Here is a 23,958-nt window from a genome sequence, read left to right as displayed (position 1 = left end):
TCTAGTTTCTTAAGGTGCAAAGTTAGGTTGTTTGAGATTTTTCTTTTTACTTGGTGAAGGCATTTATCAATCTAAGTTTCTCTATTAGAATTGCTTTAAACATACCATATAATACATTGGTTTCCCTGGTGGCTCAGACGGTAAGGCATCTGCCTACAAGGCGGGAGACCCAGGTTCGATCCCTGGGTCGGGAAGATCCTCTGGAGAAAGGAAACGGCAGCCCACTCCAGTACTCTTGCCTGGAGAATCCCATGGACAGAGGAGCCTGGTAGGCCACAGTCCATGGGGTCAACAAAGAGCCGGACATGACCGAGTGACTTCATTTTTTTTTTATATGATACATATACCACTACGTTACACTATTAGAGCATTCTGAATTTTACTATATAATTGCCTTTTCCAGTGTGTTCTACATTTTCATGTTTTCATGTTACTAAGTAGTGTCCATTCAATTCAGCTGGAAGCACTCCTTTCAGCAGTTCTTGTAAGGCAGGTCTAGTGGTAAGGGGCTCTCTGCCTTTTATCCATATGGAAAAGTCTTTCTCACTCCATCATTTCTGAAGGATAACTTTGCTGGGCAGAGTATTTTTGGTTGGCAGGTTTTTTTCCTTCCCTTTCCTTTTTCAGAGGTTTTTGGTATGCTACAAGCATCACAGACTTGGATATCCAAATTTCTCCCCAGATTTGGTAAATTTTCAGCTATTATTTTTTAATGTAACTTTCTGCCCACTGCTTGTTATGTCTCCTTCTGAAACTCCAATAATTCACAAATTGTTTCTTCTGATGGTATCCCACAAATCATGCAGGCTTTCTTCACTCTTTTTCCTTTGTTCTGACCAGGTAATATAAAACTCCCTGTCTCCTAACTCACAAATTCTTTTTCTTGCTTGATTCATTCTGCTGTTGATGCTCTGTATTGCAAGTTTGATTTCATTCATTGTGTTTTTCAGACCGAGAATTTTTTTTTTTTTTTAATGATTTCAATGTCTTTCTTAAACTTCTCATTTTGTCCATGTATTGTTTCTTGATTTAATCAAATTGCCTTTTCCTATCTTCCTGTGGTTCATAGTTTCCTTGGAATAGCTATTCTGAAGTCTTTATTGAGTAAATGGCAGATTTCCACATCTTTGGTATTGGTTACTGGAAGATTACTGTGATCCTTTGGTGGTACTGTGTTTCCTTAAATTGTCCCATTACTGTCTTCACATCTGAAATAGCAGTAACCTTCTCCGGTCTTTACTAACTTTTCTCTCCAATGCATCTAAACTCATATGCTTTGCTCCAAAAGTATACTAGAACTTTTCTGCTAGAAATCTGGACTTCCACAAAGTCTCTATTATCCAAGCATGATTGTCTAAGACAGTGTTTTACCGAGCTCCCAGACCATAGCCAAAGGGACTACAGTAATAATGTGGGCCACAATGGGGTCCACAGCCAGGACTGAGGTCTGTATGCTGAGACCTAATGCATGAGAGGGCAAGCCTCCTCTCAGGTTTTTAGGAAGATAGTGCTGGACCCCACGTCTTCCACAAGGGCATTTTTGTCCATAGATAGATGCCCAATTGTTGTTCCTGGGGCAGGGGTGGAGGGGAGCAGATAGGGATGAATGAGGGACATCTTACCAAGCCAATATGTGTGTGTCTGTCACTTTGTCGTGTCCGATTCTTTGCGATCCCATAGACTGTAACAGGCCAGGCTCTTCTGTCCATGGACTCTTCCAGGCAAGAATACTGGAGAAGGTAGCCATTCCCTTCTCCAGGAGAACCTCCCGACCCAGGGATCAAACCCAGGTCTTCCACACTGTAGGCAATTCTTTATCATCTGAGCCACCAGGAAAGTCCCTATCCAGCCACAATGCTGTCACTTATTTTAAATCTAAATAGTCACATAAAACTAGTGACCACCATACTGGACAGCACAGTTCTAGAGGCTTTATTGCCTTTATATATTGCCTTACTGAAATTCTCTTAACAAAGTAAAATTCAAAGGAACTTAAAAATCATTGATTTTTTAGGTATTCAAACAGTAAATAACAACTCAGTAAAAGTAACAGTCCTGGTATAAAATGTCAGAGTGGTGAATCAAAAGCTTTTTTTCCTTCATAAAGCAGTTGCCAGATATCATGAAAGGACTCCTCTCAACCTCTTATAAACAGGTTTTTAAGACAACTTCCATGACGACATACATACCAGGGTTCCATTTACGTCCTGACTCAGGTTCTTCATCTCCCCCACAATGAAGGCAACCAGATAAGTGCTCATCTTCACACTCTCAAAAAACTCATCCTGAACAAGTCCATCTTCCATCACGATTGATGACTTCTACAAGCAAAGGGGAAAATGCCAGTTCTGTAACTATGGGAATATGTGACAGCAACATACAAACTGGGCAACTGAAAATTCAGATAGGAAGTAAGTAGTGAAGATGCTGGCCTATTTTAATTTCTCAGCACAAGTTCCTAAACAGCACAGATCTCAGCCTCAGTCTCCTCTGCCATCCTTCATCTCGAGGACAGACTGAGTACAGTAAAACCCTTAAGAAGCTCTCAGTTTCAAACAAGGGCTTTAAATAAGTGTAAGTTAGAGACAGTAACAGTGGCTCTGTCTCCCCTTTAAAACACCACCAAAGACAAAAATCCTTCCTTATGATCTGAGAATACTCCATTCTACTGCTACAAAAATAATACATTCACACAAGAAGGAGCTACAGCTGGTTAATCCCTCCAAATGACCTGAAATGGCTTCATAAAGGACTGTGCTGATGACCACAAGAAGGCTACGGGATCAAAGGTGAGGCGTCACTATAGAGAAGCCTGCAGTAGACATGAGATGAGGGAATGTGTGCAGCCTTGCAGGATTTTCTAGCCATGAATTTAAAATGCTTTAGGTTCCTAGACAAGTAAGCACTCAATCTCTCTTAAAGAAAGATTAAAGTGAAGAGTTAAGGTAAGGAGCAGAGCTGCTGAAGTGACGTCCTTGTTGAAGGACAGACCACGTCCTTGGCCTTTTCTGGACTCGAGGGCTGACTCTACAATCAGTTAGATGTTGCTGCCCCCAGCCACAGGGGTTCTGAGACACTCCAATGCGGCTGCATACAGCTCTCGGGTATACCAAGCGTCAGTTGCTCAGTCAAGTCCGATTCTTTGCGACCCCATGGACTGTAGCCCACCAGGCTTCTCTGTCCATGGGATTTCCCAGGCAAGAATACTGAAGGGGGTCGCCATTCCCTTCTCCAGGGGATCCTCCTGCCCCAGGGCTTGAACCCGGGTCTCCTGCATTGCAGTCAGATTCTTGCCACCTGAGCCTCCAGGTCACAAAAGGACCTTCTGAGTTCTGTTCAGTGTAAAAACAATTCTGCCTGGTTTCACTCCCACTACCTCCCATGCGGAGCTCACAGACAAGAAAGATATCCATGCTCTTGTTGTTAAACCTCCACGTCACAGTATCAACTTTTTCAATAACCAGTAAAACATCAAGGTCAACCGTGATTCAACACTTATCAAATATCACAGTTTAGAATAGCAAATTCACCTCTCCAAAATATCATTGTTTCTTTAGTAGTAGTTCATAATACTAATATTTACAGAACTTTAGTATATAGCACACACTTCACATTTCCCGCCCATGCATCCCAGTCTTTCTCCTCCCTCAAGTGCTTCTCAGGCTGACTTCACAACTGATTCCAATACATATTTTAGTTTTATTAAAGCATTTTAAGAAAGAGTAAGAAGGAATATGATTTTAATCATTCTCAGTGGGATGGCAAAGAAGCATCCAAGTATTCATAATAAAGAAAGAGATCCACTCAAAAAATTTTACATTCAAGGAACAGAACAGTACCTTAGGCATATTTGATAAAGCAGTGTATTGCTCATCTCTTTTGATCCTGATGACAAATGTGGCTTTAAATGCTGGTTCATCAAAACAAGGAAAAGCAGATCTTGCTGCCAAGGGTTCAAACTGAGTTGCCGCAAAGTACCTAAAACGAATGCAAATCCATCCAACAGTTATTGAGCACCTACTATTCAAGGCACCTTGCCAAGTACTAGGGATACTAAGATAAATATCATACAAGTCCAGGCATTAAAGGATTTGCAATCAACTGGGAGAGGCAGAGGTTATAAAATAGACCGAAAGTTCTCAGGCTGTAAATCATGTCCTAATGGTGAGAACAAAGTAGTGGAAACAAAGGGTAGGAATTCTGCCTAGTGGTAGAGACACTGTAGGAAAACTGTTGAAGAAATATGAAGAGGGCCTTTAAAAGTGAGGAATGTTTGCAAAGGGAGAGAGGGAAGAGGGTATAGTCCAGAAAGAGCAGAAAGCACCGTGCATGTTGGGGACTGGGGGTGGATGTCGATGTGGCTGGAGATGAAGCCACAGTGGAAGGTGACAGCTGGCCACTGAGGTCTTAAAAAGGTTTCTGAGCAAAGAACAGTATGAAAGATGTTCATCCTTATTCATCTGTACACACTGTGACTACGTAACATGAAACCTCAAACTCACAATCTGCACTAGGACAAAGACTGAAAAAAACTAGGCATCTGACAGTATGCTGGTGTTTTTTACTGTCTTCAGAAGTGAATCAACATTTTTCCTCCCCCTCCTACAACACAGCTACAACACTTGAGAATTTAACTGTAAGTCCTCCACTAAAGGTTGGTGGAAAAGCATAAATAGATGAGAAATGGAGATTTTTAATTCAGCAGAAGAATAAAGTAGATCTGCTTTTGGGAAATCATCCAAACATGGCCCTAGAGCAATCAGCACAAAAGTGGTGCTGGTGTGCACAGATCAATATAATCAATATAGTCAATATGGTACTCAGACAACCACCACTTTGGAGATGATGGCCTTGCTTCCTTAGGGCTTAGTTTCTACTCATACTTTTAAAAGGCGAGAGGAAAAGAGTGTAAGATTTAAAGGCAGAAAACCCAAACTCTGCAACTTACCAGCCATATGACTTAAGCAAATCAGTGACTTACATCCCATATGCTTATTTGTTAAACCAGGATTGAGGTAGAATCCCTCATCAAACATTTAGGGGTGTTGATTCTATTTTAAAATTCTATTTTGATACATAATAACAACCACATTTATGCCATAAAGTCCTACACAGATGTCTGTTATAAATACTAGACAGTCATAACTCTTCCTTCATGCCCAAATAACTATTTCTTCTTCGAGCAAACTGCAAGAGTGATGGCAATCAACGTACATGAAACAATTGAAACATGTTTCTAATATTCTCTTTCTCCACTCAACTCCCAAATTCGTACCCAGTTAACAGAAGATTTTGGAAGAGGGCCACAAGAGACCAGGGGATAAAGTTTGATGACATTTGTACTATCCATATGAGAGTCTACTTGAACCATCATTTTGGATAAAAACTGGATTATAATGTTCTGAGACCAAAAAGAGCTTAAAAGAGATGTTAAAAGAGATGCAATAATAACTCTCTTACATAGAAGTCCCTTTGAGAAGGCTGCTGGTTGATGATATTTACAATCTAAGCTGAATACCGCAAAGCTTGTTCTCTCATCAGTGACTGCATCTGCTGTCAGAAATACTAGCTGCAGTTTGAGCACCACCTCCAGCAGCACTGAAGACAGTTATGAATTAGCTGAGGGTCAGGTAAAAGAATTCTAAGCACTGGTGATAACAATGGGTAAAGAGGTGTGAATGGGTGAAGAAAGAGGCAGTGTGCCACAGTGGTTAAGAATGTGTGGTCTTTGATGACTGGATTCGAATTCCCCTCTGCTACTTGCTAGTCAAAAGATGCTGAATGAGTTCTTTCATGTGCCTCTGCTTCCTCCTCTTAAAAGTGAATAAAATACAATTTTTACCCCTGCATGGGTTTGACAGGATAAAAAACTAAACACAGAGCATGCTTGCACCAGTTTCTAGCACTTCAGTTCTCAAGTAAATATGGGCTGCCACTATCAGTGGAATTCAGGAAAGTGCACATGAAGTTCGTGAAGGCAGGTGAAGGCTGTGAGATAAAGCAAAAAATACCAACACTCCCAGATCTAGAATGAAACCGAACTAAGTCATCCTGAAAATGAGGAACTGCTAAAGGATCATAAACCAAAGACCAACATGGTCAGGTCTGCGCTTCTAGAACGAGTCTGGCAGCCCATGTGGAAGACGAGGGAAAGAGAAGAGGAGGCTGTGGCTGGACTTGAGGTCAGAGGTCTAGTTAAGAAGATGGTTCAAGAGTTCAAGAAAGTGACACTGGGAGACGGAAGGACAAAGAAATGAAGCACATCCCCAGCCTAAGTTTCTTTACTAGTTTGTCTAGTAGCAGTTTGTTCTCTAGAACCTTACGTCTATCGTCAACAGCTTGTAGATTTAACTGCAAGGTCACTGACCATCTCCACCTCATAGATGCCACAGGTCAAGTTCCTCTACGACAAGCAGTGTCAGTACATTCGACATCTACACACACTTTGATTTTCCAATCGATAAGGAATATATTCCTTAGTTACTTTGTTTTGAATTATAGTTTTCGGATCCCTTGAAAGGTATACATAACCTTCTAAACTTTTAACTTGCATCAATATACACAATTAGGTGGGGCATTCATTTTATTGAACCAGGTAAGTAAATAAATGTACATGTGTTTTCTGTAAGAGTGGAGTTTGAGAAAATACTCTGTTTCTTAATTGTAAGAATCTGTCTTCCATTTCTCTAGCATTTTTCACCACTCAATCGAGCCAATAGCAAGAGTTAACAGGGGGCAATATCCAAAACCACCACTCTTCCAGTTACACGTGGGCAGGCCCAGGAGCGCCCAGTGGCAATAGTCTGAATGGAAGAGGTGACTAGGGGACTTATTCAAAGATCAGTCACATGCTGAGAACACTGTTTCTATACATCCTGTAATGCTAGAGGGTGCTGGAGATTATAAAAGGAGAAGTAAAGCCAAGAAGCCCCCACGCTGCCACTGCAGTTTAAATTTGCTTTTCGTGGCAGAGCTCACGGTGAGAGCCAGTAGGCCATTTATTTTTAAATTATTAAGGGGAAAGAGAAAAATTACCTATCTGAATAGGAGTACAGATTTTGCTTATCTCTTTCTCTATTTAAGAAGGATCAAAACACTTTAGGTTTAAAATATTCATCTATTCTTCTCAACATATCAACATACATTAGCCAAATGGCCAGCATCAGTAATTCACTGGTTTTGCAAAGGAATAGGAGAGAATGCGCCAAAGCATTAGGCAGATCTGACAAGGAATTTGGACATGTAAGAGAACTGACATCATTGCTACTGAAGAATAACCTGTATGCACCTGTGCACTGCATCCTTCCAGAAACTCAAGCTATATCTATGAATACTAAGGTTAAACAACAGAATGCTGTGGTTGTTCAGTCTCCCAGTCGTGTCTGACTCTTTGTGACGCCATGGACTGCAGCATGCCAAAGAACAAAATATGTGGTCTAAATGGGGAGTCTAGGAATTTTATGTTTTAAGTCCCTTTTTTAAGACTAAAATCTCTCTAAAATTTCTTTTTTAAAATTTTCATCAGAAATCCAAAAGAGCAGCACTAAAAAAAAAATTAATAAACCAGCAAAAATTAAAGATGCTAAAAATTATATATATATATATATGTAAGTTTACAGCCCTTCTTCATGCTTCCTTGCTCTATCTCAGTAAGCACCTCCTACAAGTTCCACATAATAGCAAAATAAGTCTTAAGGGATAATCCATATTCTTCACTCTGCTTCACATAGAGACCTTATAAGGGGACAGAAACTAGGTTCATGAGAAATGAAAAGCTCAAGATAATGTAAGTTCTTGTAATTGAGAATGTAACTGATATAATCTTTAGCCATTTCCTTCCATCAGCTGGCCCCTACCTCCACCGTGACATATGACATACATGTCATGACATATGCTCAGGGCTTTTACTGAGAGAAAGAGGAGGAGGGGCAGTGATAGTTGCTCAGTCGTGTCTGACTCTCTGTGACCCCATGGACTGTAGCCCACCAGGCTCCTCTGTCCATGGGATTCTCCAGGCAAGAAGACTGGAGTGGGTTGCCATTCCCTTCTCCAGATGACCTTCCTGACCCAGGGATCAAACCTGGGTTTCCTGCATTGCAGGCAGATTCTTTACCATCTGAGCTATAGTACACTCTTTCAAATCACCATTCTATTATCTTGCACCTAATCTCTTAAAAATAATAATAATAATTGCAGTCGATGTTGCTGATGTGGGCAGAGGCCCATGCTGCAGAAGTCATCAGACAGCAAAGGAGCAGGATCGCCGAGGAGGGCTACGCACTTTTTCTCAGCGCTGTCATCAGTGTAGGAGATGCCATAGAACCCATAGTAAGAAGCGGATATGTTCGCCGAGTACTCAAGCTTCACGGTATAATTGTGCCCTTCAAGCAGGGCCTCGGGGGCAACAATGGCAACCTGCTCATGCAGTGGGTACTCCAGGATGTCAACTTCTTTTTCCTGGCTTGAAACTGCAGTCATAAAGGTCACTCTGGAAATGTTGTGGCCTGTGCTGTGAAGAATGATGCTCCACGTGGCCTGAAGGGCCTGGAGCGAGATCGTCACGGAACCCCTGAACGTCATGGAGGTTAGGTTTGGGTGGAGGTTCAGTTCGTAGCGCACTGGCATGATGGCAGTGGGCAGCCTGATCTGGGCCCACGGAAACAACTTTCCATTCGTTGCGATTGGCTGAATCAGTTCCATGGATCGGTTTTGTTTATGGCAGCCTTCTTTGGTAAAGGTACACCTGGGCAGGAGGTAAATCACCATGATTACAGAAACAGCAACTAGGATGATGAAAGCACAGACCGCCATGGTCCTGGCAGAGGGCATGGAGCAGGGCCCATCCGAGTTCTGCCGGTAGCCGGCCGCGCTGTTTCGCAGCCCCGAGCTCCTGTTCATGAAGGACATGCCCAGCAGCTTTGCAGACGATTCGTAGTCCTCTTCGTCCTCGTCCAGCTCATGCTCGCCAAGGCCCCGAACCAGCAGTCGCGAACCCCGGGGCTCGTATTCTGCCTCATCGGGCTCCAGAGGATGTAAACAGGGCTCTTTGGCTAAGTCCACCACATCTGGTTCTTCCTCAAACATGCTGTTTTCAATCATATTCCTGGGGAGCTGAAGCCGATCTGGGGGAAAAAAAAAACACATAAGGACCAGGTACAGAGTTAGGGGAGATAGGGCATAATAAAATGTCTACTAGCAAGACCACATTTAATCTAAGGATTTTTTTTTTTTAAATCACTGAGACTTATTTCTATTTCAGAGCTACTGATTAGATGACGCTTATAATATTCTGGTCTCATCCATTAAAAACTCAATTATAGGTAACAGCATATCACAGTAATGAAATAAGAAAGCTAAATACACAGGCTAGTATCAAAAAAAAAAAAAAAAAAGGCAGCTGAGATTAAATACTGATTTCCTTAATACACTCCTGCCCAACAACCTGGGCCCCTGTCCTGAGGGAACAGGGAAGCCTGGTGTGCTGCAGTCCACGGGGTCGCAAAGAGTCAGATGCGACTTAGCGACTGAACGACAACAGTAAGTTGACAACAGTAAGTTGCTCAACAATAAGTTGAGCAGCTCTGGTCCGAGCCTTCTTCATGGTCATCCCGGCATGTGCTCCGGCCATCCCAGACTGCTCACTAATCTGAGACAAGCCAGGCGGCTCTTCTATTTCATCCTCCAGGTCTGTTTTCCTCTCTGGACCCTTTGCCGGCAATGTCATCATTTCCCCCACCCCACTCCACCTAGTGAACACCTGTTATTCCACAACTCATCTTAACTTGCTACAGTGTAAATCAAGAAAAAGTTATTTTCTTGTTTTTCCCTTTCTCTTTATTACCTTTCAAAAATACATTTTCTTTTCATCTTGCTCCTTTCACTTTTGTGGGGGCACATAAAGACCCCCGTGAGGTCGCCTTTTCCTATCTCCTCTCCATTCCAGAATTTATAAAAGCTATTCTACTTTTAGTCAACGCTACGGTTTTTTTCAGTAGTCATGTATGGATGTGAGAGTTGGACTATAAAGAAAGCTGAGCACTGAAGAATCGATGCTTTTGAACTGTGGTGCTGGAGAAGACTCTTGAGAGTCCCTTGGACTGCAAGGAGATCCAACCAGACCATCCTAAAGGAAATCAGTCCTGGGTGTTCACTGGAAGGACTGACATTGAAGCTGAAAGAAACTCCAAAACAGTGAACTGCCCACTGTTCACTTTATGAAGAGCTGACTCACTGGAAAAAGACCCTATGCTAGGAAAGGTTGACGGCCAGAGAAAAAGGGGATGACAGAGGATGAGATGGTTGGATGGCACCACCGACTCAATGGACATGAGTTTGAGTAAACTCCAGGAGCTGGTGATGGACAGGGAGGCCTCGTGTACTGCAGTCCATGGGGTCACAAATAGTCGGACAGGACTGAGCGACTGAACTGACTGATTGATGCTACTTTTATAGTTTTCTTTGAATAAAACTTTTAATCACTTTCTAGGTATATGGGTTCAGCAATCTGCCATCCACCCATCTCATATGAATGATCTAGAAATGGAAAAATGGTGACAGTTATAACATTCTGCTTTGGGAATTTAATCTCCTAAATATCCTTCAGTGTTCCAACTTCTTGTTGACATAATTATGTTTTGTTTTGATAGCTGATTGTGTTTGAGACTCACAGACTTCATTAACAGAGCAAATATAGATATAATGGAACTCAAAAACTTTTTTGTAAAACTTTTAATAAAATCTCAGTGGTTAGAAACTTTCTGTGGTAGTTTTTTTTTAAAATTTAATTAATTATTTCAATTGGAGGATAGTTACTTACAATATTGTGGTGGCTTTTGTCATACATTGACATGAATTAGCCAGGGGTGAACATGTGTCCTCCTATCCTGAACCCCCCTCCCACCTCCTGTGGTCATTTTAAGTACCTGGTACAGTGGTGCAGATCAGTTGCTTCATTTGCTTTTTCATTAGAAGGCCATTCTGACTTTTTTACCTCCTCTGGGCCGATTATGTTCTCTTAGGCATTTGCCCATGTGTTCTCTCAGAACTGACGCAGACAACCATGGGGTTCGAGCAGTACAGTTTAATTTAATAAATGTCTAAACTAACTGCAGGTATAATCTCAGCCTAATAATTTAGAGCATTCCCATACCAGAATCCACCCCCTGAGAACTCTGTCTTTGTGTCTTTGATTCCTCAGCCACGCCCTGTTTAAAGCCAAGGGGTATCCTGCAGACTGACCGTTTTAGCATCTGTCTGCGCTTCATTAACTTCCAATTTTTTGACTGGGGCTTAGTCAGATCCCTGCCAACATCCAGATAACTTACTTTAATTATTTATCATCCAATCAGATTAATACGTATGTGGAATTTTAAACTTTCAGAAATAGAACACATCAACTGTTCTGCTATAATTTTACTGCATACTAGAAGCAAACTTTTGTATGCATGTACAATCATATCAAGTTAAATATATCAAACCAAGGAAAAATACTTTTATTACAGGTAGTCCATGAAGACTGTACTTCCAAATCTATTTAAGAAATCTTGCTTTGGGTTCTTAAATGAGTACACTTTGATCTCAGCATTAAAATTTGAGTGTAACACATGATTACCCCTTGCTCTAAAGGGATTTTTTTTTTTGTATTTAAAGAAGGGATCCTAAAGAAACTGGAAATTTTCTAAAACTTCTTAAATCCACATTTAAAAGCTATCTATAAGCCCAAAGCAAAGAAGGTTCTAGTTGAACTATTTCGGTTTTAAACAACATAGGCCCACGTGGTTATGATCTAAGAAAACGGAAGACATTTCTTTTCATCAGATACTATGAACTGGTGCTCCTTGATGTTGTCTGTGGACCAGCACCAATTTGCAAACTGTTATCCATCTGTGATAGGCTACATGAAGAATATTGATATTTAAAAACTTTTTTAGCAGATTGATAGTAATGTTATATTTAACAAATTCAGTAATTTAAAAATGGAGCTTATATTTTCAATTTTCCAATGATTCATCTTTTATATGATACAAAACTTCCACAACAGATTAAAAATTAAAAACCACAAAAAACAAGGAACCTTGATTCTCCAGCTCAGGTAACATGAGAAGCAATGGGCTGGATTATCAGCATTACAGGCAACTCAGGTGGATACGAAGTTAACAACTAGGACAGAAGCAGTGGAAGTGAAAAAGAGGGAAAGATGGATGACAAGTCATGTTAAAGAGTAAGAATACACAGGAACTGATGCTTTGTTGGGCTGGATGATGGAAACAGAAGGATGATGGAGCTAGGCCTGTAGGATGGAGACAGAATGAAGTTTATGTCAACTGCCTGTGCACATTCTGGCTTGGATAATGAAGAGGGAATGCCAGGCACTGAGATGAGAATACAGGCTTCATAGTCCCCCTGTTGGTTTTGTGAGGGCCGGGGGGCAGGGAGGGAGCAGCGAAAATGGAATTATGAGATGGCATCTGGTATGGGACACGACATACTTATCTGACAGAGAGCTAGGTGCAGCTGTCTGAGTAATAGCGTATTATAGCAGCCCACGGGCTTCTCAGGTGGCTCAGTGGGAAAGCACCCACCTGCCAACGCAGGAGGCGCAGGGGGTTCGATCCCTGGTCAGGGAAGATCCCCTGGAGAAGGAAATGGCAACTCACTCCAGTATTCTTGCCTGGAGAATCCCATGGACAGAGGAGCCTGGCAGCCTGCAGTCCAGAGAGTCGCAGAGTCAGACACAACTGAGCACATATGCATGCGAAGCATTGAAAGCCTCACTTTGAGACAGAGCTTCAAATCCTGGCTCTTCCACTGACTGCTTGATCTCAAAACAGGTTACCAAACATCCCTGAGTTTCAATTTCCTCACCTGTAAATATGGAGAAGGAAATGGCAACCCACTCCAGTATTCCTGCCTAGAGAATCCTGTGGATGGAGGAGCCTGGTGGGCTGCTGTCCATGGGGTCGCACAGAGTCGGACACGACTGAAGCGACTTCGCATAGCAAATATGGAAAACGGTAACTACTTTGTAAGTCTGTTACAAGGATTATGTTATGTGGGCCTGGACTCAAAAGAAGGATCTGGGTGGAAGACTCAGGTTTCAGAATTAGCTGTGTTTAAGTGAGGATTAAAAGCATGCAGATAGATGAGACTACGGGAGGGGAGTAAGCGTCAGGGAGCGTCACCATTTAAGAGGGGCCGCAAAGGACAAGACTGTACCAGGGGCAGGAAAATCAGGGCAGCAGAAAGCAAAGGAAGAGTTTCATGAAGGAAGTGGCTGATGTTAAGTGCCGTAGGAAGGTCACGTACAATGACGCCAGAGAGAGGCCACTAGATCAGGCAACCCACGAACCAGTGACTTTTTACGAGGTGCCTTCAGAGGAGCTGGGCAAGCGGAAGCCTGACTTCAGTGGCCCAAGGAAAGAAGGAAAAGCTAACAAAGCCAGGCAGAAGGCCTGCAGGGAGTTCTTTTGAGGCACACAGCTGTGCACCAAGAAAAAAACACAGGGTCAAGCTAAAAGAAAATGTGGCATACAGAAGGTTCAATCCATTTGCTTTTGTTTGTTGGCCTGTGTCTCAGGTGGAAATAACCTAGGTGTGTATTTGCACGTTATGTGCATTTTACCATAATTAAAACTAAAAAGCAAATGAAAACTTTTTTAAAAAAAAGAAAGGGAGAGCAGATGGTTAATCCAGGGTTAAACAGGTAGGGAGGATGTGGTGAGAGACAAAGGGGAAAATACACAGAGTAAGTGATTAACTGAGGTGTTCAATTTAGAAAACAGGACAGAAAGCAAAGCTACGGCAAACGACATGGTCAATATTCAAATAAATCCCTTTATATTGCTATCACATTTTCTGAGAAAATAAAGTTTAAAAGGACGTATTTTCAAATCTACAAGCCAAAACAACTTTAAAAGAATAAACCTAATCTAAATTAAGACTTCTTGGGCAGATACAAGAATTGGTGTATTCAATTAGGTACTATAGCAACTTGCGATATTCAAACTAGGCCCTAACAATAAAGGATTATTCTTCTTCTGAGGCCCTTATGACATATTTAAATAGAGGGGAAAGCTCCATGTGTGAGACAGCATTTATATCTACTAGATCATTTCTAAATGGAAACCATTCAATTTCTGAAAAGATGGCTAATTATCAACTAAAGTGACTATTTCTCTAATGAGCGGCCCTTTTCTATCAAAAAGAGGTTTTATTTTAAAGAAGTTTAAGGTGAAAAAGAAAATAGAAAGATTAGAATTTATAACCAAAAAAGTGATTCTTCTATACAAGTCTAAACTGGCAAAACATTACCCAACCCCCTGACCACCCTCAAAGAAAACCTCTTCCTATTAACCACAAGGCCCACTTTAAGTCACGAGTTGAGATATATCATTATCTCACCATTGAAGGGCAGTCAACAGCACTGTACGTAAGTCTGGAAGAAGTTTTAAGCAGTCCCCTTTTCTGGTAACATCCTGTTTGCTCATACCGCAAGGTATAAGCAGTGTCATAAAACACACGCAGAGTCCGACATGCATCCCTACTTTTGCCACTAATAACAGCGCATTTTCACAAACTGCACTTAATTTTTCAGTTGACAGGCCCAAGGTCACAGCCCAGGATGCAGGGTCCAAGTCAGGTCATTCTCTCTTCCGTTCCCCTCCCTCTCCTTGTCTCCCGTAAGAAGACAGAAGACAAGTGAATGGATAATTAGGGGCGGGAGGTGGGAAGATCAGAGAGAAATGGTTCAGTTCATGAGCCCCGTAAGCTCATTTTACCTATTTTGGTTCCAAGAGTGACTAAGATTTATTTTGCTCTTTCATGCTACCCTAAAGTTCACTTCAATGCATGTAAAAAGGCCGTGGGAGACTTCCACTTCCAGTATGACAGAGTAATTGGTCCCAGACCCTTCCTCCTCTCATAAACAACTGGACGAAATGATGCAACTACTTTCAGGTACCAGCTAAGAGAGGGAGCAGGAATGTGACCTCCGAGAGAAGGCCACATCTGCTGGTTCTCTGCCTCGGGGCGTTTTCCTGACTGCAGCACAGTCAGCCGCAGTCCAAACAGAGCAGGGCTGGGAGGCAGAGATAGGGTCCTGGGGAGAGGGACTGTGCAGAGGGGGCCACAGAAGTTTGTGCAAGGCTTTCCTGAGAGTCTTTAACCAATGCCGGACATGTAACTACACAGGGCTTACAAAAGAGTGGCTGTATTAAGGTTAGCAGAAATACAAGAGGTCAAGCAACTTCAGGGAAAGAGTGGCAGCCTAACCCAGTCCAAACAAAGAGAACTCATTAACACTCTGGGCATGAAACACTAGGAAGGCTTCGCTTTAGGAGTATAAACATACCCCAGGATGAGGCCTACTCTAGACACATGCGAATAAAGCCTAAAACTAAGCCCTAACGGAATCCACAGCAGAAACAGAATTTGGAGGATGAGTCTTGCTAAGGTAAACGGGCCTGAGGAAAAACCTTGAGACTTCCACAGATCAGCCATGGCAAAATATAAAGCTAAGCCTATACAAGAAGATCAGTCAGCAACTAAACTGCCTACTAAAACAAAAATCAACACCCTACAAAGCCATTTTTTAAAAATACAGTATCTAAAGTGGGTAAAAAATTTAGATCAGCTATTATAAATATGTCTCAAAAAGTCAAGGACATTGTGTTTAAAAACAACAACAGAAAAGAATATATGAACAGATGGGAATCTCAGAAAAATAAAAACTAGAAAAAAGAACCAAATGGGAGGGGAAAAATGGAAATTCTAGGACTGAAAGGTTCAATAACTAAAATGAAAAAGTCATTGAATAGACATTTTTTTCAACTTTTTATTTTGTATCAGTATATCCAATTAACAATGCTGTGATAGTTTAACAGTGAGCAGCGAAGCAACTTGGCCATATGTATACATGTATCCAGTCTCCCCCAAACTCCCCTCCCATCCAGGCTGCCATATAACATTGAGTGGAATTGCATGTGCTAGTCGGTTGTCCATTTCAAATATAGGTCACTGAATAGACTTAATAGTGGATTTGAGATAGCAGAAGAGAGAATCTATGAACTTGACAGATCACTGCCAATTACAAATTTGAGGAATAAAGAAAAAAAAAAAAAGAGTTGCAGAAAAATGAACCCAGCATCAGACATTTGTAGGGCAGTATCAGTCTAACACATATGTACTGGGAGCCACAAAAGAAGACCATGAGAATAAAAGCAGAAAAGATATCTGAAGAAATAATTGTTAAAATTGTATAGTTTGTTGAAAACACTATTTTATCATATCCAAAGAGCTCATCAAACTCCCAAGACAATAAATACAAAGAAAATCATATCTAGTTTAATCATGGTTGAACTGCTGAAAATCAAAGATAAAGAGAAAATCATTAAAGGGACCCCAAAACAATATGTTATATACAGGAGAAAAATAATGCCAAGATCACTAACTTCTCATCACAACAATGGGGACTAGGAGATGACAGAACAACATTTTTAAAGGGCCAGAAGAAAAAAAAAAAAATTCCATTCAGAATTCTCTATCCAGTGAAAAATCCTTCAAAAACAAGATAAACATATTTTCAAATAAAATGAAAGCTGACAAAATTCTTCTCAGGCAGATGTGTACTACAAGAAATTACAAAAAATGGTTCTTCAGGATGGAGGGAAACAATACGATATGGAAATTCAGGTCTTCAGGAAGGAAAGGAGGATACCAAAAATGATGAATAAGTTACCAAAAAGTAAGTTTATATTTTTTATTTTTCTTAAGGTTTCCTTAAAAGACTCTTTTAAACAAGAATAACATGCAAGTAGTTTTGAACAGAAATAAAAGATATGACAACAAGAGCATGAAAAATGGAGAGGGTGAATAAGGAGAGTTATATTAAATTATATTTGTGAATTGAGAAGATGAAATGGATGTGTCAAGTGAGAGGTTGGAGGTGTGAAGTAGAAAGTGAGAAAAGTCAGGGGTAAAATGTGAAGTGATACAAATTCTGACTATAAACAGACTTTAAAAAGTTAAGGTTGCATATTATTAGCTCTAGAATAATCAATGAAAAAATAACTTAAAACATGCAAAGAAACCAATAGAGTAAATAAAATGAAGCATTAAAAAATAGTCAATTAACCCAAAAGAAGGCATTAGAAGAGAAAAACAAAAACAAAAGGGACAAATGAAAACAATGGAAAAATGGTAGACTTAAACCCACTTACATAAATAATTACGTGAACTATTAATGGATTAAACATCCAACAAAAGGGTGGAGACTGTCATATTTAAAAAAGCAAGATTCAACTATACACTGTCTATAAGAGATGAATTAGAAATTTAAAGACAGGTTAACAAAATAGAATGAAATTTATAATGATAAAAGGAGAAATTTATCAGAATAAGACACCATTTTTAAATATGTATGTACATAATAATAAAGCTTCAAAACTCATAAACAGAAACTGGCAAAACTCAAGAGAAAAACAAAAACATTCACAACTCTAACTGGAGATTTTATCATTTCTCTTCATAATTGATAGAACAAGTAGACAACGAATAAGAAAAGCAACAGGATATGTGAAAGATGCTATCAACCAATTTGGCCTAGGTGACATTTATAGAACACTATACCAGATAACTACAGAATACATGAGCCATTTACCAAGATGGATCACATGCTGGGCTATAAATCTCAATAAACTTCAAAAGACTGAAATAGTCTTTTTTTAAAGACTCTGTTCTCTGACCAAAAACCAGTAATAGTAAAGCCAGACAATCTCCAGATAGATATCTAGAAAATAGAAAATATACTTCTAAATAATCCATGAGTCCAAGATAAGCCACAAGGAATTTAGAAAATATTTAAAGTAAAAACACAATATATCAAAAATTGAGAGAAATTTACTGCTATATTAGAAAAAGGTTTTAAATCAATGATCTAAGTTTCTACCCTTAAGAAGTTGGGGGAAAAGAAGCAAATTTAACCTAAGGAGAAACCTAAGGAGAAATAATAAAGAGCAGAACTCAATGAAATATAAAACAGAGTAACAACAGAAAATCAAACAAAACATGCTAGTGGAGGGTAAGAAAGCAGTGTTATTGGCTGTAATTCATGTTCTCCCAGAAACTGGCCTAAAAAGGCGTATACATCAAGTCCTGCTGGATCTCCAAGAGCAGTTTCTGCTACTCAAAAGTCTATTTAGGCTCATTACAGAGACAGATCAGACCTGGGTCCTCAGCTAGAGACAGAGGTGGTCTTTAACAAGCCCACAAGTCTTATGCGTGTCCCTCTTTCAAGAAGACCTGGAAAACACAGAAATATGTAGCTAGTGATAATGCTGCTGCTGCTAAGAAACTTCAGTCGTGTCCGACTCTGTGTGACACCACAGACGGCAGCCCACCAGGCTCCCCCATCCCTGGGACTCTCCAGGCAAGAACACTGGAGTGGGTTGCCATTTCCTTGTCCAATGCAGAAAAGTGAAAGTGAAGCGCTCAGTCGTGTCCGACTCTGAGCGACCCCATGGACTGCAGCCCACGAGGCTCCTCTGCCCATGGGATTTTCCAGGCAAGAGCACTGGAGTGGGGTGCCATTGCCTTCTCCGAGTGATAATGCTAGTTAAACCCAAATTCAGAAAATACTTATGTTCTACTCCTCCTCTTAAATATAAACCTAGAGAATGTTTTGTGTGTGTGTGTGTATGTGGGGGTAGGGTGGTAAAACTAAGTATTTAAAATGGATAAGAGAGCTACTATTTAAAGAAAGGGACTTCCCAGGTGGTAGAGTGATAAAGAGATGTGGGTTTGATCCTTGGGTCAGGAAGATCCCCTGGAGTAGGAAATGGCAACCCACTCCAATGTTCTTGCCTGCAGAATTCTATGGACAGAGGAGCCTGACAGGCTACAGTTCACGGTTCGCAAAGAGTTGGACATGACTAAACACTGAGTGCGCTCACACACATTTAAAGGAAAACTCATGATTGCTTCAAAAGCAAAACAATAATAATAATTCTTAAGCAAAAAACTATAATTGAGTCATCTGTTTCTGTATTTAGGTTTTTGCATATTTTTTTCTTAAGAAGTGAACCCCCTTTTAAAGTTTCCATTTAAAATTTTAGCTGCGTACTTTCTCAATAGGAAAAATGCCACATCGGGGTGGGGTGGGGAAAAGAGGCCTCATTTTTCAGCATTGGATTTAAAGTGCTGACTTCATTTAGGGTAATCACAACCTTGACTCTCACTATGCAGAAACGCACCGGTCTAGCAGTAGTTCAGGTTACAGCTGGGTGAAAGGACTCTCCATAGCTAGCAGCTTTATTCTAAGTCTCAGTGACCCAATGGCCACAGCTATATATAAACTCAGTCGGTCCCTGGCGCTAAGCCACGCTTCCACAAATCCTGGAAGCACACACAGCCCCGTGCACCGTGCCTGCTCCACCTCTGACCCACAGTGAGACCATCGCATGCTGCAAACATCTCACCAGGCACGCACGGCTGGTGTGGCCGCTTCATCTTGGTACCTGTAGCCCACCCTCCTCACTCTCCTCGCCCACAAGCCTCTCCTCCCCCCCACCTTTAATACGCTAGTCCAGTGTAATCTTTTCAAATCCCTAGGTTTTCAGCTTTATAAAATCAATTCAACTATTGCTGGAACAAATGTCCTACTCTGACCAGTTCCACTACCCTCCCTAAAGTAGTTTCGTTCTGTTCCATTCAGTCACTCAGTCATGTCCAACTCTGTGACCCCATGGACTGCAGCACACCAGGCCTCCCTGTCCATCACCAACTCCCGGAGTTTACCCAAACTCATCTCCATTGAGTCAGTGATGCTATCCAACCATCTCATCCTCTGTTGTCCCCTTCTCCTCCTGCCCCCAATCCCTCCCAGCATCAGGGTCTTTTCCAATAAGTCAGCTCTTCGCATCAGGTGGCCAAAGTATTGTACACCATAAAAATTAAGATGCCTAACTCTTCTCTTAGGATGAAAAGGTTAGAAGGACTGCAATAATAACATGCTTAAATGAGCCCTGAAAAAGTGAAGCCAGTGAGTCTTCCACCGATATTACTTTCCCCCAGTACGGTAACTCCATGGACAATCTAGGAAAAGCAACTTGACATTATCCAGTCATCATTCTCAACCAATCCTGCCAACCTGGAGGATGACCCAGGACAGGCTTGCTTGGGGCACTGTCCATGGCGCTTTCTTTATAATTAGACTGTGAAGTGTTAATTATGCTAGCTGCCCTGCCAATGTTCTACAGAGACTACAGGGAGAGATCAAAGCAATCATTCCTGAATTAGGAGTCACTGTACTGTCTCCAGCTACATGCTGCTGCTGCTGCTAAGTCGCTTCAGTCGTGTCCGACTCTGTGCAACCCCATAGACGGCAGCCCACCAGGCTCCGCCGTCCCTGGGATTCTCCAGGCAAGAACACTGGAGTGGGTTGCCATTTCCTTCTCCAATGCATGAAAGTGAAAAGTGAAAGTGAAGTCAGTCAATCGTGTCTGACTCTTCGCAACCCCAGGGACTGCAGCCTACCAGGCTCCTCCGTCCACGGGATTTTCCAGGCAAGAGCACTGGAGTGGGGTGCCACTGCCTTCTCCGCTACACACTGCTGGAAGCCCTCAGACCTGGAAGATGGGAGCGTGCACCCTACTTGTGCACACGACATGTGCACACATGCTTATCTAGCTCTCACATTTAGGATGAGTTCCAACACCTGTTACATATACTTTCTAAAATACATTTTAATCCTGGCAACTTTTCGCCTATCAAAGGATTAGAGGTTGAGAAAGAGACGGTTTAGAAAATTTTCAAGGCCTGGTTTATCCCCTAGAGAAGAGAAATTCTGCATCAGTAAACTATAATTTAAAATTTTGCTTCACACTTAGATAATCACTCCAGGGAGGGGCTCTTTTCTCATTCACCTCGGTGTGCCCGCTGCCGACCAGGGCAGAAGCCTGCAATAAACTTGAAATTAAAGTAGCAATACCCAACACGTTAAAATGAAGTATTAATTAAAGAAAATTACATCCATTTTCACTCATAAAATCTCTGGGAGCTGAACCCAGGTTTGCTGAAGCTTGGAATAAAACAAGGTTATATGCTAGCTATGAGGTTAAGAAAGTCCTTCTAACACCTGCTCTGAGGCTGGGTTTAGTACTATTTCAGTGATTATTAGCGCTGAGTCATTGCAATTCATTTTTACTGGACACTGATTCTTCAGACTACATTTCCTCAAAGCCACCATATAATTTAAATCAATTGTGGTTTAGGAGGCATAAAGTACAGTGAAGAGAAATTGGACGTTCTAATTCTGGCTCCATCACTTGATGTGTTTTGGAAACTCAGTTTCCTCGCTGTTAAAATGGGAATAATAACTGCTCTGTCTGCTTTATCATAGGGGTCAAATAAGGTAAGTGGGTCAACAACACTTTGCAAATCATTTAATGCTACATTAATAGTCTATTGTTAAGATACTACCTTGGAGAAGGAAATGGCAACCCAGTATTTTTGCCTGGGAAATCCCATGGACAGCAGAGCCTGACAGGCTACAGTCCAAGGGGTCGCAAAGAGTCAGACACAACTTAGCGACTGAACAACGACAACATATTACCTAACTAGCATAGGAATTTCAAAGTCATAAGCAAATAAATGTATCTTCCACCTTTCAGTCAAGCACACGAGTATTTCTAAGATCCACCAATATAATTTCCTCTCTCACATCTTTTATCATAAAATATGATGCTTAAATGTCATTACAGTATGTATCAGTAAATAAATTCATAAAATAAGAAGAGTCCTAGAAACCTCATGCTGACCTCTTGATGTCATTTAGGCTCAGCAACAGCACTGTCCCTGGCAGACTTCAGCCAGGGTGGAACAGGATAACTTTAGATGATTATATCTGACTCTCAGAGATTTTAATACATAGGCTTTACATTCTAAGTCATCTAGCTCCTAAAACATTTGTCAAATAGCTGCCTTGATTGTAAAGACACTACCACTCTTCCCAAAATATCCGTAGGGATTAAGTGAAGCTAAAGGCCACACTCATTTGCTATAATTGCACTTACATAATAAAACTCAAGATATACAATGACTGTTAAAATTTGTAAGAAGGCCATTTAAACTTATATACTGCTCAACATTTTCTGGCTGAAATAACCTAAAAGGCAGCATATAACGCAGACAATGATTTTACTTTATAAACTAAAACATTCAGTTGATAAATTTTCTACCATTTTCACATTCTACACTGCATTATATCTACTGAGTCTAATCACAGCTGCTATTTTCTGCGCAGTTGAGTGGTCCAATGAGCAAAAATCAACATTTCAGTGCTAGAGGGAAGGGAGCAAAGAAGAGGAACTACTTGCTAGTTTCTCTGCGGCTATGAAGCACATTATTTTAAATATCTATCAAGGAGAACATTTAAGAGGAAAAGGAGACATTCTGCCAGAGAATGCCAATGATGAAGGACAGTACAGAACAGAGACACAGTACATAAAGAATCCCACCATGAAATGCTTCAGACAGAGAATTTAATGCAAAGGATCAACAAGAGGGACAAATAAACACCTGTAGCTAAACAGAGGAATTGTAAAACAAGAACTAGGACTTCCCTGGTGGTCCAGTGGTTAAGACTTTGCCTTTTGATGTAAGGGACGCAGGTTCGATCCCTGGCTGGGCAAGATCCCGCATGCCACAGAGCAACTAAGCCCGCACCCTACATCGGAAGATGTGTGTCACAATTAAGACGCGACACAGCCAAATAAAAAAATATTTTTTAAAAAAAGAAGAAGAATTAAAAAATCAGGGAGAAGTCATTTCCTTCAGGAAAGAAAGGGCATTTTCTACCTCAACAAACAAGGTGGATATTCTTTTAACCTATGCCCACTTAATAAAACTCCAAATTAAGCAACATTCTCCGTTCTCTCTGCAACATTTTCTAACGCCATTGCTCACTGTCTCCATCAAAAGGCTACTCTCTACAAGGTTCAAGCACGTATGCCCCAACCAAAGCAGCTGCATTCTTACCAAGAATTAGTGTCTGTTCACAAATCAGTTTATGCTAGTTAACATTATAATTATGGTTATGGAATAATTAAGTATTAAATGAAAAAATTTTAAAAATTATTTCTATGAAAATTGTGTTATGCATCAGGAAGACCCTACAAAGGTGACTCCCAAATAACACTGCTACCAAAGTAAGTATTAGCAGGAAAAACAAAAAAGACTGGGGGAGTGGGGTGTCCTAGAAAAATGTTTATACTCAGGCTGCAAAGTGTTAACGTTCTCAAACCATTTGGAAAAACAAAAAAGAACCTGGAAATGTCAGATGCACCATAGGTAACACAGAGCTATGGAAGAAGACAGAAGTAGAACTTTAATCAGTGGTCCCAGAGGCAAAATAAAATCTTTAGCCAGTAAGACATTATTAGCAACTAAGTTTACACACTTTGAGGTGAAATGCTAAAGGAATGAAAAGTTTTCTTTATAGTTTCCATTTTTAACAAGGTTTTAAAGAGTATGCATTATGTTTGAGGCAATTGGCATAAGTCTAAGGCTCACACCTAAGAATTCATCTTGGCAGTCAAGAGCACAAACATTTCCCCAAACATAAACCATAATGTATGCTTTACTTGTGAATGTCTAAAGAACAATTTTACTGTAACGCTTAAGAACCTAGCTCTGCAAAGCTACTACTTACTAATGAACCAGGTAATTTTAAAAATCATGTCTCATTCATACATGTCAAAAGCCTAAAATACATTCTTTGAACAAATAACTCCACAAGAGGAATTTCTCCTAAGAGTAACTGCACAGACACACATGTATAGTGTTTATAGCAGTCTTGTTCACGTAGCAAGAAAAAGAAAACAACTAAAAAAAAAAAGAAAGCAACTTACATACGTAACATCAAGGGATAGGTATATTCACATCCAATAAAATATCATGCATACA

At 40.7% G+C, this 23,958-nt stretch overlaps 1 protein-coding gene across 2 annotated transcripts in view; it reads right to left on the bottom strand.

Annotated features, from left to right (window-relative positions):
- LNPEP (leucyl and cystinyl aminopeptidase) overlaps window positions 1-23,958 on the bottom strand; it is a 99,722-nt gene that overhangs the window by 50,034 nt on the left and 25,730 nt on the right. For both annotated transcript variants that reach the window (XM_020875453.2, XM_020875454.2), the window contains exons 2-4: window positions 8,282-9,122; window positions 3,840-3,978; window positions 2,190-2,321 (exon numbers count right to left, since the gene is read on the bottom strand). In XM_020875453.2, the coding sequence (XP_020731112.1) occupies window positions 2,190-2,321; window positions 3,840-3,978; window positions 8,282-9,122 (1,112 nt within the window). The remainder of the gene's footprint in view (window positions 1-2,189; window positions 2,322-3,839; window positions 3,979-8,281; window positions 9,123-23,958) is intronic.

Source organism: Odocoileus virginianus, chromosome 3, assembly GCF_023699985.2.
Source record: "Odocoileus virginianus isolate 20LAN1187 ecotype Illinois chromosome 3, Ovbor_1.2, whole genome shotgun sequence".
Classification (NCBI taxonomy): domain Eukaryota; kingdom Metazoa; phylum Chordata; class Mammalia; order Artiodactyla; family Cervidae; genus Odocoileus; species Odocoileus virginianus.
The sequence above is the reverse complement of the archived record's forward strand: the minus strand, read 5'-3'. Positions and strand labels throughout refer to the sequence as shown.